Raw genomic sequence first — 18584 nt, forward strand, 5'->3', positions numbered from 1 at the left:
GAAGGGATTATTCGGTGACATTGTGGGTTAAGTGTTAGGCTACTAACTGAAAGTCCTCAGTTTTAACCCACGAGCCACTCTATGGGATACAGATGAGACTGTCTGCTCCCCTAACAATTTATACCTTAGAAACCACCTGGCGTAGTTACACTCCATCCTGTCGGGGTAGCTAAGTCAGCATCCACTAGACTGAGGTGGTTATTAAGGGAACTGAATCGAGGAGCTTCCCCGGGGCTGCTGCGAGAAGACACACACACACACACACACACACACACAGTGAAACTTTCTCCTAAGAGTTGACATCAGGATTAGCGACGTTCCTAGCACAAAATCCTTTCCAGATATGAGTGAGTTATTAGCGATGGACCCTATGCAGTCTCATTTTATATTTTTCTTTCCAGCATTTTTTCCTCTTCCTATTTTTCTCTGGCTCTGGGTGAGAGCGTGGTTTTAATCTCACAGACTAGCAAGTCAGCCTCCTTGGGTTTAAAAACCAGCTCCACTATTTACCAATAGTGTGACATTATCTCCTGGGGTTATAAAGAGGGTAAAATTATTATACTTGCCATATTTGAGAAGTACACAGAACAGTGCCCAAGACTTTCAAGTGAAATATATATATTTCACTTGAAAGTCTTGGGCACTGTTCTGTGCACTTCTAAAATATTATATGTATTTGCTTTCAAATATATATTATATATATAAATATTTGTTTTCCTACTTAGCCAAGGCCTTGGTTTCTATGGAAACCAATCCATAAGAACTCTGTAGAACCTTTCGTGTAGAAACATGTAATCTGTGGCTTATTAGGATCTCTGAAGCGTCATGTAAGTTCAGCTTCTTGTGATCTCTGAGGACTGTCTCTTGAACAACTGAGAGGGAGCGTTCAGCGTAGTCTTTGATCACCAGCTCCACATTTAAAGCTCATCTAGCTCCTTAAATGTTATGAAACGTTAGCTTTTACATGTAAACTGCAGCTTTCTGATATATGGCAGTGCTGCCGTTTGTTTAACCAGCTCCCTACTAGTGGACATTGAGATAATTTCCAAAATTTCCCTATTGTAAACCATAGAACTTTGATCATCCCAGGAATACACTTTGGGGTACATTTATTGTCTCAGGATAAATGAATCTAAATTCTAAAGCTTGTGCTACATGAGACGCAGTTGTTGGAAAGTCTCCGTTTATCCTTCCACTCTCGTTATGCAAGTGTCTGATTGCTGGGCGTTCGCCAGTCCTGGATAGTATCACTTTAATATGTATTTACCATGATAATGAGTAGCATCTATATTGTTTGGATTTTTAAAAATTTTTACTAGAGAAGACGCACATTAAGAAAGCATACTTTTATTTTGATCAAAGAAATACATGTGAAAAGAGTTAGAAATAGTAAACCAATCATGCTCTTTCACCCTCTTCATCCTTCCTCAAGTCTCCTTTTAGAAACAAGCACTTCTGGTTCTTTTAAATATAGTTATCATACCCTTTTTGTTAAATAAATAGACACGGTTGACATTATCATAATTATTTAAATGATGCTGGCAGTACCAGTTGATTTCCCCCCTAAAAAGCTTTTGTTTTCTTATGTTATTTTCCTCAAATCCCTCTCCCACCCAGAATGTATTCTTTATAATAAAACAATCTTTCATCATTTAAAAAGTTTCATCACATCATTTACTTGTTTCCCTTGAAGAGCCTCATTCTCCTGCTCCAATCTGGATTGGTTGCTTGTAGACTTCTTCAAATTTCTCCTTTGTGTTTCCCTTTGCTGAACTCCTGGTCGAGGCACGGTGTATTGGCCACTTCCATGTTTTGTGAGTTGGTTATAAGTTGGGCTGCTAACTGCAAGGCCAGCGGTTCGAAACCACCAGCTGCTCCCCTGGAGAAAGATAAGGCCTTTTACTCCTGTTAAGTTTTCATTTCCGAAATCTACTGGGGTAGTTCTACTCTGTCCAATACGGTCTCCAGGAGTCAGAATCCATTTGATGGCAGAGAGTGAGCCTTACAAAACCTTCCAAGAAAGAATATATTGAAGGAAAGGTTCTGAGTCCTCACATGTCGGAAACTCTCACACTCAATGAAGTATTTAAGTGAGAATATATATTCATTCGAAGTTGGCATTTAGGACATGTCTTAGATGATTGAATGTTGTCGATTTGATATGATTCAACCGTTAGATAACAAATATTTCCCCCCCCAGAATTTTAAAAGTATAGCTCATTTATCATTTAGCATCCAATATAGCTACTAAGCTTCCATGTAATCCTGATTTCCAGTCCTTTCTGGGTGCCCTAGACAATCCCCCGGTTCAGTGACTTGCTGTAAGCTCTCCTAGACCCCAGACGAGCTCGCATTTATGTCTTGTCACAGTGAAGGATGCAAAGGACAATTCACCATGGGAAGGGCGCTCAGGGCAGGGCTCAGGAGGCAGCATGCACACGCTTTTAGTTGTCATCCTCTGGTTGATTGGTATGAAGAACAACAACAAAAAAAAAACTCACTGCCATCGAGTCAATGCTGACTCATAGTGCCATTCCCCCCAACCCCCCGTGGCTTTCTGAGACTATAAGTATTTACGGGAGTAGAAAGCCTAGCCATTCTCCCACAGAGCTGGTCGTGGTTTTGAACTGCCAACCCTGTGGATTGCAGCACAATGAGTAACCACGACACCCCCAAGCCTCCCCGTTGATGGGTATAGACAATGTTAATTTCACACAGCAGTGACATTGGCAGCTTGCATGAGTATTGTAAATGAGGGGTATACATCTGAGCCTTGATGTCTAGGATTTTCGTTATGGGTCTATCATGTAAGCACAGGGAGCCCTGCTAGTGGTGTTGGGTAAGTGTTGACTTGCTACCTCCAAGTCAGCTGTTCGAACCCAGCAGCCTCAGGAGAGAAGATGAGGCTGTCTGCTCCTATAAAGGGTCAGAGTTTTGGAAGCGCCATGTAAGTGGTCTATGAGGTGGACTCAGCTCTGTGGCAGTGGGTTGCCCTATTTTTCTTTTCTTTTTAGTCATGTAAGCTTGGGTGACCACTTTTATGGTTGACTGTAGTCTCCAGCCCCACCCCCTCCAGAGGTTCAGCTGATACCATATAGCCCAAGACCCCTAAATAAATAATATTCTTAGTATTGACTTTGGAGTATGGCCCAAGGCTGTCCAGTAAACAGAGACACTCTTACCAAGCAGAATTAGAGATTACCTCCCAGCAGCTGATCAAGGGCTGGCATTCCTGTGGACAGGGTTAACCCTTTACTGCCCACCAGGTAACTTGCATTTTTCTCTCTGCAAATGCTAAAGATTCTCTAATTTGGCAAGGACACATTTTAGTAAGGATCTTATTTATTATGATGAGCATTGCTTGGGCTTTTTATCTGGGGACTTATGTCCTTAGGTTCTGAGATCTTTCCTTTCGTCTAGAATACATTTTCAAACATTCACTGCACATTTGTAATTTTTCTTTTCCACGCTGTAACCAACATGAAGTCAGCATGAGTTGGGATCTGATCAAGAAAGAATCAGTTTGATTTGTGTGTGTGTGTGTTCATTGCACACGTTTCTGTTTTTGTTTATCCCCATTGAAGTAATTATCTCTTACTTACTGATTTTTGTATTATGTACATGAATTCTTTGTCAAAATTTCAGTTATTTTCATCTGAATCTGTTGCTTTGCTTTTCAGGGTTTAGAATATTTTGAAACATCATCTCTTTTCTCCTGTAAGTCACAGTTGGGGTAACGAAAGGTTAAATGGGTTTTGCACAGGTAAATATTCCCAGGTTATATTTCTAGAACTTGGTGGTGATTGAGGATTGAGTAAATGTCATGAGGTGTCTCATGAGGGAGAGAGGCAGGCTAAAGGATTCTCCAGTTTCAAGCCAAGACTATCATGGGTCACATAATAAATGGTAGGGGGAAATTGAAGAAAATAGATACAGACAATTCAGAAGGTATCATTCTCCTCTGAGGAGTTTAGATGATAGTTGGAAATTCTATAGGTGGAGAAGTTATATAGGATGAGAGTAACATTTAGGAATTTATATGCTGGTTCACCAAAGGGACCCCATAAGTCAAGCTTAACTTGAATGTTACTAATTCAAGGAAATCCAATCAATACAATTATTATTCAAATTGATGGACCAGCTACAAAACCTAGTAATCAAGAAATGGAAGAATCCTACCAATGTCTTCAGTCTGAAATTGATCAAACATGCAATCAAGATTCATTGATAGCTATTGGCAATTGGAATGCAAATTTGGAAAAAGGAAGGAACGGTTGTTGGAAAATATGATCTTGGTAGAGAAATGAAGCTGGAGAGTACATGATAGAGTTTCACAAGATCAATGACTTGTTAATAGCAAATTTTTTTTCCTAAAGCTATTTTTTACCTTTTTATTGATATAGGCCATACCATCATAATTTATTTCTTTTTTTTTTACATTTTATTAGGGGCTCATACAACTCTTTTCACAATCTATACATATACATACATCAATTGTATAAAGCACATCTGCACATTCTTTGCCCTAATCAATTTCAAAGCATTTGCTCTCCACTTAAGCCCTTTGTATCAGGTTCTCTTTTTTTCCCCCTCCCTCCCTGCTCCCCCCCTCCCTCACGAGCCCTTGATAATCTATAGATTGTTATTTTGTCATATCTTGCCTTATCCGGACTCTCCCTCTCCCCCTTCCCTGCCGTCCGTCTCCCAGGGAGGAGGTCACATGTGGATCCTTGTAATCAGTTCCCCCTTTCCAACCCACTCACCCTCCACTCTCCCAGTATCGCCCCTCACACCCCTGGCCCTGAAGGTATCCACCCTGGAATAGCAAATATTTTTTAAACAACACAGTGACTATACATGTGGACTTCTCCAGATGGAATACACAGAAATCAAATTGAGTACTCCTCTGAGAAGAGGCAATGGAGAAGCTCAATATCAGCAGGTAAAACTGTGCAGGGCTGATGATGGATCAAGGACTGCAGCCTTCAGCTGGATTACAGCTCACTGTAAAACTCAATGTAAAGAAGACTCAAATCTTCACAACTGGATCACTAGGCAACATCTTGATAAATGGGGTTCTCAAGGATTTTATCACATTTGGATCCACAATCAATGCTCATGGAAGCAGCAGTTAAGAGATTAAAAAAGCACGCATCACATTGGGTAAATCTGCTGCACAAGACCTCTTTAGAGTATTAAGAAGCTCGAATGTTACGTTGGGATTAGACACACCTGACCAAATCCAGGCTATTTTCAGTAGCCTCATATGCATGTGAAAGTTGGACATTTCACATTAAGACCTACAAAGAATTAATGTGCTTGGATTATATTGCTGGAGAAGAATCTTGAAGGTTCCATGGACTGCCAAATCTGTCTTGGAAGAAGTATAGCCGAACGCTCCTTAGAGGCAAGGAGGAACAATTCTGAGGACGGTGCAGGACCGGGTTGTGTTTTGTTGCGTTGTGCACAGGGTTGCTATGGTTTCAGAACCGCCTCAATGGCACCATGCCACAATTTATATAGTTTGTTTAAACTTCCCAAAGTTTTGGGACCAGTAAAGAGTACCGGTTGAAAAGACTAAGCTGATAATCTCTTACAGTCAAAATGAAGAAAAAAAAAAGAGGTCAATACATGTGCTTGTGTATCCAGAAAAGATAAAAGCTACAAACAAACATTGAGTTGAGTCTGGCTCATGAGGACCTGTCAGTGTCAGAGGAGAACTCTCCCATAAGGATTTCTTGGCTGTAATATTTATGGGAGCAAATCACCAGCCATTTTCAGCAGCACCATTGTGTGGTCATGTTCCTGGTGGGAGTGCTGGTCCTGGCCTAACCCTGCAAAGGAGGATTCCTGCCTTCTACTTACCAAGAATAACCAGGAGCAAAGTTTTATTAGCGAAAGAGCCAGTTTTCGGAGATTAGGAGGCGCTGTCCAATGTTGACCCTTGTCCTACAAAAGCTAGGAGGCGCTGTCCAATGCTGACCCTTGTCCTACGAAAGCTAAGGAGTTCAGGGTTATTAATCCCTCCCCAGGTGCAACAGGAAAGTTATGCATATTCACAAAATTTCATGGGGAAAGTGATGTTTTCTGATAATAGGCTGGGCCATGCCACGGGGGTGGCCATGCACTTGTTTTTCAAAGATGCAGTCAGCTCTGCAGGCTTCTAGGATGCTATGCAGAACTCATTATGGGATGTTGAGCTTGTACAGCCTCTTTTCCTGGGTGGGCACCTCCCCTCCTCTCTACACAATGGACTTTTCACGGTATGTTGTTGGCACCTGGTTTCCAGAAAAACACCTTTAGAAGGGTTAGCTATCGGTGACTAACTCGGTTTGCCTGTGAGCTCCTGGATGTGCGTTTCAGCATCCCTGTGTGGGTTTCAGCTGCTCGGCTTGCTTGTAATTCTTTATGATTCATTTAGTGAGGGCTTCTTGGAGTTCCTCTAATCATTTCACCAGGTGTCCGGGAGGTCCATTTCTGTCTCAGTTTCGAATCACCGACTTTTAGGTTAGTAGCTGTGTTCACACTGGTTGTGCTCCCAGGAGCGTGACCAGTGCATGTTGTGTTGTTTGGGGCTATGGAGTCAATTTCAGAGGAGGACAGCATCACAAATATGTCTTGGCTGTGTTCTGTGTGGACACATATCTCCCGGTCTCTCTCTCACAGAACTGTGAGGTGGTTTCACACACCCAACCTTTTGGTGAGCTGAGCTACTGTGCCCCCAGCGATCCATGGAGAGTGTATACGCCCAAACCGACTGCCATCGAATTGCTTTTTGACTGATAGTGACGCTACATAGAATTTCCACCAGTGCTCCTCTTTACAAGAGCAGACAGTCTTACCTTTCTTTCTGGCAGTTCCGTGGGATTAGCCAGCCGTGGCTCATCCCCCAGGGCCACCAGGGCTCCTCAGGCAGCCACAGAACTTATTAAAAGATTCATTATCTTCTACAGTCTGTTAAAGAGTCTGGATTTTTTTTCACAGAGAGCAAGTGTTGGCAAACTTTCAGTGCATACATGTGGCTCTGAAGTAAAATGGAAAATAAGGATATTATTCAGATTTCACTTGTAAAAATATATTTATGATATATATATGTGTGTGTGTGTGTGTGTGTATACCATATTGAATGAAGGGGGAAGTGCAGAGTGGAGACCCAAGGCCCATTTGTCGGCCACTGGAGATCCCCTCATAGAGGGGTTTAGGAGAGGAGATGGGTCAGTCAGGGTGCGAGGTAGTACCGATGAGGAACACAGCTTTCCCCCAGATCCTGGATGCTTCCTCCCCACAACTACCATGATCTGAATTCTACCTTGCAGGGCTGGACAGGGCAGAGGTTGTACACTGGTACATATGGGGGCTGGAGGCACAGGGAATCCAGGGTGGATGATACCTTCAGGACCAAGGGTGAGAGGGGTGATGCTGGGAGAGTGGAGGGTGAGTGGGTGGAAAGGGGGAACTGATTACAAGGATCCACATGTGACCTCCTCCCTGGGAGATGGACGGCAGAGAAGGGGGGGAAGGGAGACTCCGGATAGGGCAAGATATGACAAAATAACAATGTATAAATTACCAAGCTCACATGAGGGAGGGGGGAGTGGGAAGGGAGGGGAAAAAAAAAAGAGGACCTGATGCAAAGGGCTTAAGTGGAGAGCAAATACTTTGAGAATGACTGGGGCAGGGAATGTGCAGATGTGCTTTATACAATTGATGTATGTATATGTATGGATTGTGATAAGAGTTGTATGAGCCCCTAATAAAATGTTTAAAAATATATTTATGACTTTCGAATACTTTATAAATTGTTGTGAGAGACAGGACTTGACTCTTCCATGTCAAAAGTTTGCCAGCCCCTGACAATTTGAATTCTACTTTTATGGTACTCTTTGATCAACCCGTATTAAATTATTGATTTTCTAGAAAGGACTATAAAAAGGTCACCGATCTCTTCTCCTGGAAGGCAGGATGCTACTAAAAGATCAAAATGATGATTGTCCGACCAGATGATAGACATTTAAAGTTGAAAAAAAATAAATAGACACCTAACATTATTTTTCCTTTATCACGTGTTTCTGAAATTAGAAACTGTAATGCGATTCATTTCACACTTCACAATTTAGAAATTTTTCATACTTTAAAGGGGATTTACTTGAAATGTACCTTTTCAGTAGTTTGGAAGACAGCATTTATTGTACAAATCTGTATTTAGAGGTGGGTGGCCTTGGGGAATTTTATGCTTGCAATCTTGGGAGAACCAACTATTCTCTGTCTCCCACAAACATGTCACAAACATCTCTTTGCCCTTCAGAGCAAGCTCCTCTGTATCTAGTCAAGCCTGTGCTTGGGTTAGCCAAGCACTTGCCACTGTGTGTGTGCTTGTGTGTGTGTGTGTGTGTGTGTGTGTGTGTGTGAGAGAGAGAGAGACACTTGAATGTAGCAAACACACCCTTTATAAACACATTTCTTGAAATTAGCCTTCTAAGTTAATTCAATTTGTACTTTTCTTCTTCCCTCAAGTAAGTCTTATTTACTAAGGTTTGATCTTAAAAATTGACTTCCAGGGCAATGAATCCGTTGTGAATGTGACTGTGACCAGAGGAGACCAATCGACCATTCTTCCAGCAGCATTTGCATATGACTCCTCTTTAAATCCAGTCATCTTGTCTCTGAGCAGGAACAGCAGCAACTTAGCAGGTAACAAGCATGGAGAACGCTTGCTTCAGGGCAGTGATCTGATAGAAGTGGCACACAGGAGTCTGTGGACTTCATTGAAGATATTTTGGATGCAACTTTTTATTACCCCACCCCCCCGCCCTCCTGTGAACACCAGGAAACCAGTTTTCTCATCTGAACTCTCAGAGCCAGTCTCCCTCTGTAAAATTGGTCAATCTCATCACGGAAATGTGGGCATGCATAGGTCATGTTTAATTCAATAAGTATTCAGTAACTACAGTACGGGGCAGTCGGTTCAATACTGGGTTGCTAATTGCCACGTTTTGTTCAAACCCACCGGCTGTCCCACGGAAGAAAGGTGAGGTTGTCTGCGCCGTGTGAAGATTTAGTCTCAGGAACCCTACAAAGCAGTTCTACTCTGACCTATGCCTTGGAATGGGCTTGATAGCGATGGGTTTTGTTTGGCTTTTCGCTTTGTCAAGATGAATGGTATAAATGCACTGTGGACTTCATGCGATCCTCATTGCAAGTGTGTAAGAGCACTAGCCCCATTTTGTAACGAAGAAACTGAACACAGAGAGAATAAGTGACTTGCCTAAAATTCCACCTCGATTTTGTTTTATTTGTAAGCTGTTTGTTGTGACCTGGGTGAAGGTTTGCAGATTGGGTTTTCATTCAACGATTAGGACATGTTTCGTTTCATGCCGTTGATTCACAATGTAGCATCGCCTGCCTCCCGCGTTTCCTGTTTTCATGCCTCCTTCTCTCCTAACATCTTTGGAACTTTGTTCTTGAGCCAATGTTACCCCTTTGGTCGCAACTGGTCAGTTATTCTAAGGTGCGAATACACACCGAGTGCTGTTGTTGCCTTTCTGCACCTGTCCCTTGTTTGGCTGGAAAAAAAAGGGGGGTACGTTCATTGACGACAGTCCTTAGGGTTTCACTGATTCTATCTGACCAGTGAGCCTAAGATCCATCTTTAGTCAGTAGCGGAGCTAGGATTTGAGCCCAGGCAATCTGATTGCAGATCCTAAATCATTAGCTACGCCCCTCCCCCCTGACCCCTCCCCCCTCCCCTCCCCTCGGACAGCAGAACAATACACGGGTCAGTTCGGCACCATATTCACAATCATTGTCATGTTGGAGCTCATTGTTGCAACCACTGTGGCAATCCAGCAAGCTGAGGGTCTTCTTTGTTTGCCGACACTTTTTACCAAGAATAATGTTCCTTGACAGGCCTTGATCTCTCCTGGTAGCATGCCCAACGTGAGACAAACTCTCCCCATCCTTGCTTCCAAGGAGCATTCTGGCTGTACTTCTTGTAGCACAGAAAGAGCAGCCCTTTCTTCTGGCAGCCCACAGCATGTTCAATATTCTTTGCCAACCCTGTAAGTCAAAGGCGTCAATTCATCATCAGTCTTTCTTATTCGTTGTCCAGCGGTCCCCTGCAAAGGAGACCGATTGAAAATATGAAGGCTTGAGTCAGGCATACGTCGTTCGTTAACATGCCATTTGATTTCATGACAGCTGCTTCCATGACTATTGATTGTGGATCCAAGAAAAAGAAGTCCTCGATAGCACCAGTCTTTGCTTAGTGGTGTACCTAGAGCATCTCTGTTTCCTTTGTGTTGAGGCATCACCCAGGCTGGAGGCTGTGATCGTTGATCGTCATCAGTAAGGGCTTCAGCCCTTTTCACCTTCAGAAACCTGGGTTGCGGCATCTTCACTGTGCAGGTTGTTAATGAGAATTCCTTTAATCCTGATGTGGCGTTCTTCTCACACAGCCTCGCTTCTTAAACTGTGTGTTAGCACATGGATTGAATAAGCATGGTGAAAATATACAATACGTATGCACACATTTTTAATTTCAAACCCCACTGCATCCCCTTGTTATGTTCAAACAACCGTCTCTTACTCCCTGCAGAGTCCTTGTGGGCACAGTTAAGAGTTCTGGACAAAGCCCATGTATCAGCCACTGGACAGCCCCTTACAGAAGGGTCTCAGGGAGGAGACGAGACAGGGTGCGATGTAGCAACGATGAAAAATACAACTTTCCTCTAGTTCCTAAAAGCTTCTTAACCCCCCCTCCCACTTTCATGATCCAAATCCTACCTTGCAAGTCTGGCTAGACCAGAGGATGTGCACTGGTACAGATGAGAACTGGAAACACAGGGAAGCCAGGGCGGATGATTCCCTCAGGACCAGTGGTGTGAGTGGCAATACTAGAAGCGTAGAAGGAGGGTGTGTTGGAAAGGGGGAACCAATTTCAAGGATCTACATGTGACCTCCTCCCTGGGGGACGGACAACAGAAAAGAGGGTGAAGGGAGACATGGGACAGAACAAGATATGACAAAATAGTAATTTATAAATTGTCAAGGGTTCACGAGGGAGGGGGGTGTGTGGGAAAGGAGGGGAAAAATGAGGACCCGATGCCAGGGGCTTGGGTAGAGAGCAAATGTTTAGAGAATAATGAGGGCAACGAATGTACACATGTGCCTTACATGATTGATGTATGTATGAATTATGATAGGAATTGTATGGGCCCCTAATAAAATGATTTAAAAAAGAGTTCTGAACAAGACTTTGAAACACACTGTATTAAAAGAATGTACTTTTTAGTAGCAAACTACAGGAAATGATTTAAGATTTCTTTGATATTCCAGGTGATATTTCCAGGATGGAATGAATAATAATTATGTCATAATGTCTTACACTGGATTCTCTACAGAAGCCAAATCAGTGAAGCTTATATAGGTGTATGTGTGGGTATATGTACATATACTTATGTATGTACATATAGGTGTGTAAGTTTTTATCAAGAATATATATGTGTGTAAGTTCATTTCAGGAACAGGGATCACACTTGTAGAACTAGGTAAGTCAAAGTCCTGTCAGGTTCCAACGTCATAGGTTAGGGTAGAGGTGTCTCCTGACTTGTATACCCAGGGGAGCAGATGAACCCAAGATTCACAGGGAGATGACAAGCTGGTGGCTGTAGAAACTAATGAATCCAAGATGGGCAGGTGAGATGGGAGGCTGCTGATGCCTCTCAGGATTAGCAGGCAATATGGTAGGCTGTTAGCTCCAAAGGAAAAAAAATCAGAGGTTGAAGACCCAGACACAAGATCTAGACTCAGTAGAAAGCAAGTGAGATTTCCCACAGTTTCCACTTACATTGGAAGCAGAAAAAGCCCCAAAGGAAACTTCCTTTCAACTGATCGTATGAGGGAGGATTGTGATCCAGTAAGGCTGTTGCATCGCACCCTTATTTTCTTACAGCTGATGGGCTGCTTATAGTAGATCCTGTTATAAAAGGGATTATATTGTGTTAGGTCACATCATGCTGCATTACTATGTCTTAACTGCTAAACCACTGATGCTCAGCGAAGTGGTCATAATATCGAACTCACACAAAGCACACAGTTTTGGAAGGGTAACAGATAATGCATCTTTCTGGTTACTTGAATGCTCAAGCAAAAGTCACCGAGTCAATGCTGACTGTTAGCAAGCCTCTGCGAGGTAGCACTGCTCTGTGAGTTTCTGAGACTGTAACTGTTTGAGGGAGTAGAAAGGTGCACCTTTCCCCCATGGAGCGGCTGGTGGTTTTGAACTGCTCACCATGTGAACCACAGTGCCCAGGGTAACCACTATACCATCTGGGATCCTCTAATTGAATGCTAGACGACAGGAAGTTATGGCAACTCTATCTAATTGGTTCCTTTAAGAGACCACCATATTTCCTCAAGAAAAAAAAACTGGGCTTGATTTTTCTGATACTCTTTTCATTTGCCATTGCTCAAGAGTTTATAAATAAAGGGAAATGTCCTTTAGCTTTTCAATATAATTCAGATTGGATTGTGCAGAAGAAGAATTTGCTGCCTCAGGCTACCAAAGTATGTAAAATTCCTTAGTGGTATAGATTCTTCCGAAAGAGGTAGAAAAGGGAGGAGGGAGATCTGTGTTCTATTCAGAATTCAGTGATTTGGGCTTTTAATAAAATTTTCTACCTATAATGAAAAGAATAAATTCATTGCACCACTGCCTCAAAGGCATCTAGTATTAGATTGACAATTGACCAAGAGTCCAAGGAGTTCATGTTATTGATGTAAACAATACGATGCATTTATTTTCAGAGGTTACACTTGTATTTAAATCTTTCTCTGAGCAGAACAAAGAAGAGTGCATGATATGACTCATAAAATCCACAAAGGTGGCAGCCTACTGGGAATGTCTCCTTTGAGCCAGAGTGCTGCATCTCTCCATTCAGAATGCCATGTTAATAAGGACAATGAAGCTAAGATGAAAGTGAAGGAAAGAGAAAGAGGAGAAAGAGGAGGAGGAGGAGGAAGAACAGGAGGAGGAGGAGGAGGAGGAAGAACAGGAGGAGGAGGAGGAGGAGGAAGAGGAGGAGGAAAAGGATTAAAAGGAGGAGGAGGAGGAGGAGGAGGAGGAGGAGGAGGAGGGAGAATTGGATGTGCAGGGCCATTCATGTGGTCTTTGCTGTCACTCAGAGCTGAATGTGCATGAATCTCAGCTGAAGCTCTTCTTGAGCAGGATTTTGAGCTTCCTTATTTTCTTCACTGTCTCCATTTGTCAGCGGGCAGCACTTTCCATCTTTATTGGGAAAACTGCAGATGGAGCAAGAGTAAGAATATCTCGGATTGGCATGGAGTAGCCAAACTGAGTTGGCATAGAGTCAACCCAACTCATGGTAACTTCATCTATGTCTCAAAGTAGAACTGTGCTTCGTAGCTTTGCGATTGCTGCTTTCCAGGGAGCGGACAGCCCAGTAGCTGTTGGCGTCACCCAGGGACTCCTGCATGAACAGGCACCGGGTTAACGCTTTGTGGAAATGAATGCCACTGTTCTAGCAGCTACTGAGGCTTCAAACTTCAGAGGAGAAACAAGATGGAAAACTCAGGAAGAAACAAGGAGAAAGAAAGAAAATGAAGTTAGTTGGGGCTGCTTTAGGTACTGTGTGGTTCTAGATGTTTTTTGTACAATAGTTAACTCAATCCTTACAGTGGATAATATGGGACAGCCTTTATGACTTTTTCCTTGCTGAGAAATCCAAGAATTTGAGAACTCAAAGTGAGTTCCTTGAAGTTATACAAGTAACTAATCTATGAACAGCATTCTCACCAAACGATAGTCTCCTCTTTGTCCTTCTCCTTTTCATTGGCTGTGACGTCTTGTAGGCACATGCCCTGAACCAAACAAGCCCCTGCTGCTGTTGAGCAGTGAGCCTGGATGACGCAGTAGGATTGTCCCTGTGAGTTTCCAAGATTGTAAACCTTTAAGGGAGCAAAAAGCCCTCTCTTTCTCCCTCAGAGAAGCTGGTGATTTAGAACTCCTGACCTTGTGGATAACAGCTCATAGCCGAATCCCCTCTGCCACCAGGGCTTCCTTCTAGTGCTGAAGAGAACCCTCAAATGCTAGTGGCTGGAAGAAGGCGTCCTGGTGATAGGACGTTTAAGCGCTCAGTTGGTAACTGAAAGATCAGTGCTTCAAACTCATCAGTGGCTTCACAGGAGTAAAGATGTTCTACTCCACTAGATGTTATAGCTTAAGACATCCTTGGGGGCAGCTCTTCTCTGCCATAGGTACGGGTTAGGGGTTAGTCTTAAGTGGAAGGCCCAGAACAATAGTAGTGGAAGGAACTTTGGAGCTGCTTTATCCCTGAGGAACGGTTAGTATGCTTACCTCCACTCTGTCTCACACGTGCCTCTCCTCACGGAAACACCACGTGAGTACAGACTGGATTTTCTTACTTCTCTCCAGTGTCTTAGAGATGGGAAGAATCACTTCAGAGTCTTCTCTTGCTTAGAAAATTTGGTGGTCTCCACAGCCCACTGAAGTAACTTAACCCCCCTTACGTTTGCCTTCTTTGGTCACCAGCCATTCAACCACCAACAGCTTTCTGTGCTCCTGGCCCTGTACTGTTTCTACCTGTCTCTTGTCTTCTAGTAAGCCACTCACTTTCCCTTTCTTCTCTCTCAGCCACTGGCTGATCAATCTGGAAACCCTTACAAGGTTGGCGTAAAGTGGCAAAGCATTTAAAATAGAAGGATAAATATCTCTCTTTTGTTTCACTTCCTTGGCGGATTTATCTTTCGAATTTCCAGCACCGGCTTACATCACGAGGCCTTTTCTGCTATCCAGACAGTTATTTTAAATCAAACTACTTAATTGTTTTATGATCTGGAACTTGAACTAAGCACCGTGGTGGCACAGCAGTTCAGCACTTGGCTGCTAACTTCAACAGTCAGCACTTCTAACCAACCACTCCCTATGGAAAGATGTGTCCATCTGACTCCATAACTAGACACCCTTGGGAACCCTATGGGACAATTTAACTCTGCCCTGTAGAGTGAATATGAGTTGGAATTGAACTTGACAGCAGAGCGTTTGGTTTCTGAGAACTTCAACTTGAGTTATTTGGGTACATTCATATGTGGACAGGGCACATGTGTCCTTTACTTTTGTGTCTCTTGATGGTACACAACGAATCTTTGAGCGAAAAGGAATTGAACTGCAGAGTCTATAATGTAAGAGCCAGGTTAGGGGTTTGAGGAAGTCTGCTTCTGTATAGAAGATGCAGCTTTGGAAGCCCAGAGGGGCAGTTCTGCTCTGTCTTGTTGGGTCACTGTGAGTCAGAACTGACTTGAAAGCAATGGGTTTGGTCTTGTCCCAAGTAGATTGTAAGCTGCCAAGGAGCAGGTTGTGAGTGCCAGTGGCTTGATGTCCAATGGGATTAGACTGCTGGAGTCTGCAGGGTTTTCATTGGCTGATGTTTCAGAAAAGGACAGTCAGAACTTTCTCCCTTGGAACCTAGTAGACATGGTGTTTAGTACAGTGGATAATGAAACTATCAAGGAATTGAAATAGGGAGCAGAAGAGTGAGCCGAGGCCTTGACTTTTCCATGAACTAGCTTGTAGGCCTTGCCTGCACGGCCTTAGTTGCTGGTTCTCCTGTCTATCCCTCCAGGCCAGCAGGATGGAGGGGAGATCAAAAGGGGTGATGGGAAAATTCTCTGTCAGCTGTGAAGGACTGTTCTCACATGCGATATATTACAAGTAGGGCTCGCTGAGGGTAGAGTTTTGGACTTAGACCAGTAGAAAAGACAAGGGTAAGAAGGCGGATGCAGATTACTGTTTGCTGGCTTGGAGTCCCCTCAGCCTCTAAAGTACTTGAATCGTCATTGCAGGAATATACATTACTGTCTCTCGAGTACACTTGGTCTGACAGCTTTGCTTTTGATGTCCTTGAGGTTATAGGCTACAGCTCCATTCAGACAGTTTCCTAAAATTCCATGGAAAAGGAAAGAAAATGACATTGCACTCTAAATTATGGAATTAGGCACAGGGGTTAGCTTGTGTCTAATTATTTAAGACCATTTTGAAATGGAGTTGGTGGTTGATGCCACGGTCCCACATGGCGGAGAGACTAATGGGTTCTTCTGCACACACACAGGAGGAGGGAGCCTTTTCATCGGAACAACGTGGCTGGAGAACTCCTCTGAGTTGGATGTGGAAGTCCATGTCCGGGATGCCTGGGCTCAGCTCCACGCACAGACGCCTCACGGCCTGGAGGTGGTGCTGCCCCCACTGCCAGCTGGCCTCCATGGGATTTCGGTTTCCATCAATGGCATCAGCATTCGCTCGCAAGGGTGAGGTGGACACCTGTCAAGGCAGATCTATTGATTACTCTCGCGATTTGGCTGGAGAATTCCATTGAGTCTCCTTTTTCCCCTCATCCCCTTCATTTAGGGGATCAATATGAGAGTCACAATATTTGAACAAATCTTAGAGACCCTGTTGACCAGCACTCTCCCAGGGATTTACTTCCTAGGGAAAAGGCACTTGCTGGAACTCAGATTTCCTGGCTCATGGTTGGAGTGCCGATGGGGTGGGCATGTATATGTGAAAAGAAGAGGGGTCTATAGGTTCTAGATTTTCTATAAGATCATATCATGTCTCCCCACCCTCATCCATGCCACACTCTGCTGTGAGGGCCCTGTGCACAGTAGTTTTCTAAAAATTCTTTTTTAGTTTTTTCTCTAGAAAATAGCTGGATCCTATGGGATTGACGGGACTATGTGATGCTGGCCTAGGGCAGGCACCACCTAGTCGATTCCCCCACCATTTCTTTCTTTTGCTGTTGGTAGTTGTTATTGTTGAGTGCCAGTGAGTTGACTTAGGGTCAAAACAACCCCACGAACAATGATTTGATCCTGTGCCATCCTCCCAATCATCATATGTGAGACCGTTGCTAAACTTTGGATATTTCACATGTATGCCACTGCCCCTCTCTTTTTCCTTATCCCTCTCAAGTTATCCATCTCCTCGCCCTTCCTTGTCCTCCTCTTCTGCATCTCTTAGTTATTTTATAACGACCTCCCTCTCTCTCCCCTAGGGTTGATCTCCACATCCACTACCTCACAGAAGTTTTTAGCATAGAGCCTTGCTGTGGATCCCTCCTGGGTGAGTGGCTCTGACCTGGCTGGTGTCTTGTATCCAGGGAGTCTGTTCCAGAGACACCCACACATCATTCCTGGGTTAATTAACCCTTGCAGCTAACCAGCAGTGACCAGTGAGGCCAGTGACAAGATCTGTGAACTCATGGGTGGACTTCGAAGGGTGCCAACACATACTGATTCCTTAGCCCAGTTACCCGAGTAGATGAAAGAAATTTTATGAGAAAGACATGTGCCTAGTTTTCCTTTTCCTAATGGAAAGAGGCTGTGGAATAGCACATCTCAGATAGCTATTAGAAAACCAAGAGGATGGTTTCCTGTGTTAGTGTTTTAGGTCATGTGAGAAAAGGAGGGAGCAGTCTTTGGCATCTTCATTTTTCTCTCGGGACACAGATGAATGGTCCAGAAAGAGTTAGAAACCGGAGTCCCTATAAGGAAAAAGCAAGGGCTTGATAAACAGGGAGAGTTCTCTACAATCCCTAAAGAATCAATGTACTTGCATAAGAGTCATCACTGGGACCATTTAAGAAATACCACGTTATCCCTTTTTGAGTCTAGAAAAGTCCTCTTAAGAAGATGCTAGGCTCTGCCAAAGACTGGGTTATGCTGTGCAGTCAGTTGATGCAACCTCCTCCCTGCAGGTGTCGGACTATGGTTCCTTGCCCAGAGAGCAAGGCAAAACTCTGGGAAGATAGCAGGAAATTCACAGACATGACTCAATGATGCATTTTTAAAATGATTCTTGATCTAACATATATAATATATATATCATACATATCCTATAATACATCCCAATATAGGTTCTACAGTGATAGATACGTGTATTTCAAAGAATTTGATTTTTTAACTTAATGTTTAAGTTGAATCCCTGTGAGGAATCAAAATTGCATGCTGTTGCTAGGTGCTGTAAAGTTGAAGCGTACTCATAACAATCTCATGGCCCACAGAAGAAAACACTGCCTGGTCCTGTTTCACTCTCAATATGACTCTGTGTGAGAGCCCTTTGCTGCAGCCACAGGGTCAGTCCATCTCCTCAAGGGTCGTCCTCATTTTCACTGCCTCTCTACCAAGCATGATGTCCTTTACCAGGGACTGCTCTCTGCTGATAACATGCCTGAAATCCATGAGATCAAGTCTCGCATGCTTGCTTTTGGAGAGCTCAGTAGCTGTACTTTCTCCGAGATAAATGCGTTCGTTGCTTTGGCACTCTACATATTCTCCGGCAAGACCGTAGTTCAAATGCATCACAGTTCGGTTTGCCCTACCCCATGTCCAACCAACATATGAGGCCACTGTAATATAGTATTAAAAAGCCAACACAACAAAACCATAAACCCAAAACAACCCAAACCAAACTCACTTCCACGGAGTCTATTCTGACCCACGGCTATGCTGCAGGACAAGGCCGAGTTTCCCCTGTGGATTTCAGAGACTCT

General features: G+C 43.5%; 1 protein-coding gene across 1 annotated transcript in view; it reads left to right on the forward strand.

The window, feature by feature from the left end:
- The window catches only part of PKHD1 (PKHD1 ciliary IPT domain containing fibrocystin/polyductin), a 588229-nt gene that overhangs the window by 83993 nt on the left and 485652 nt on the right, over positions 1-18584 (forward strand). Inside the window, exons 28-30 of the mRNA XM_075554069.1 lie at positions 8559-8691; positions 16146-16341; positions 17088-17155. Of these exons, the coding sequence (XP_075410184.1) occupies positions 8559-8691; positions 16146-16341; positions 17088-17155 (397 nt within the window). The remainder of the gene's footprint in view (positions 1-8558; positions 8692-16145; positions 16342-17087; positions 17156-18584) is intronic.

The sequence above is a fragment of the Tenrec ecaudatus genome, chromosome 7 (assembly GCF_050624435.1).
Source record: "Tenrec ecaudatus isolate mTenEca1 chromosome 7, mTenEca1.hap1, whole genome shotgun sequence".
Taxonomy (NCBI): domain Eukaryota; kingdom Metazoa; phylum Chordata; class Mammalia; order Afrosoricida; family Tenrecidae; genus Tenrec; species Tenrec ecaudatus.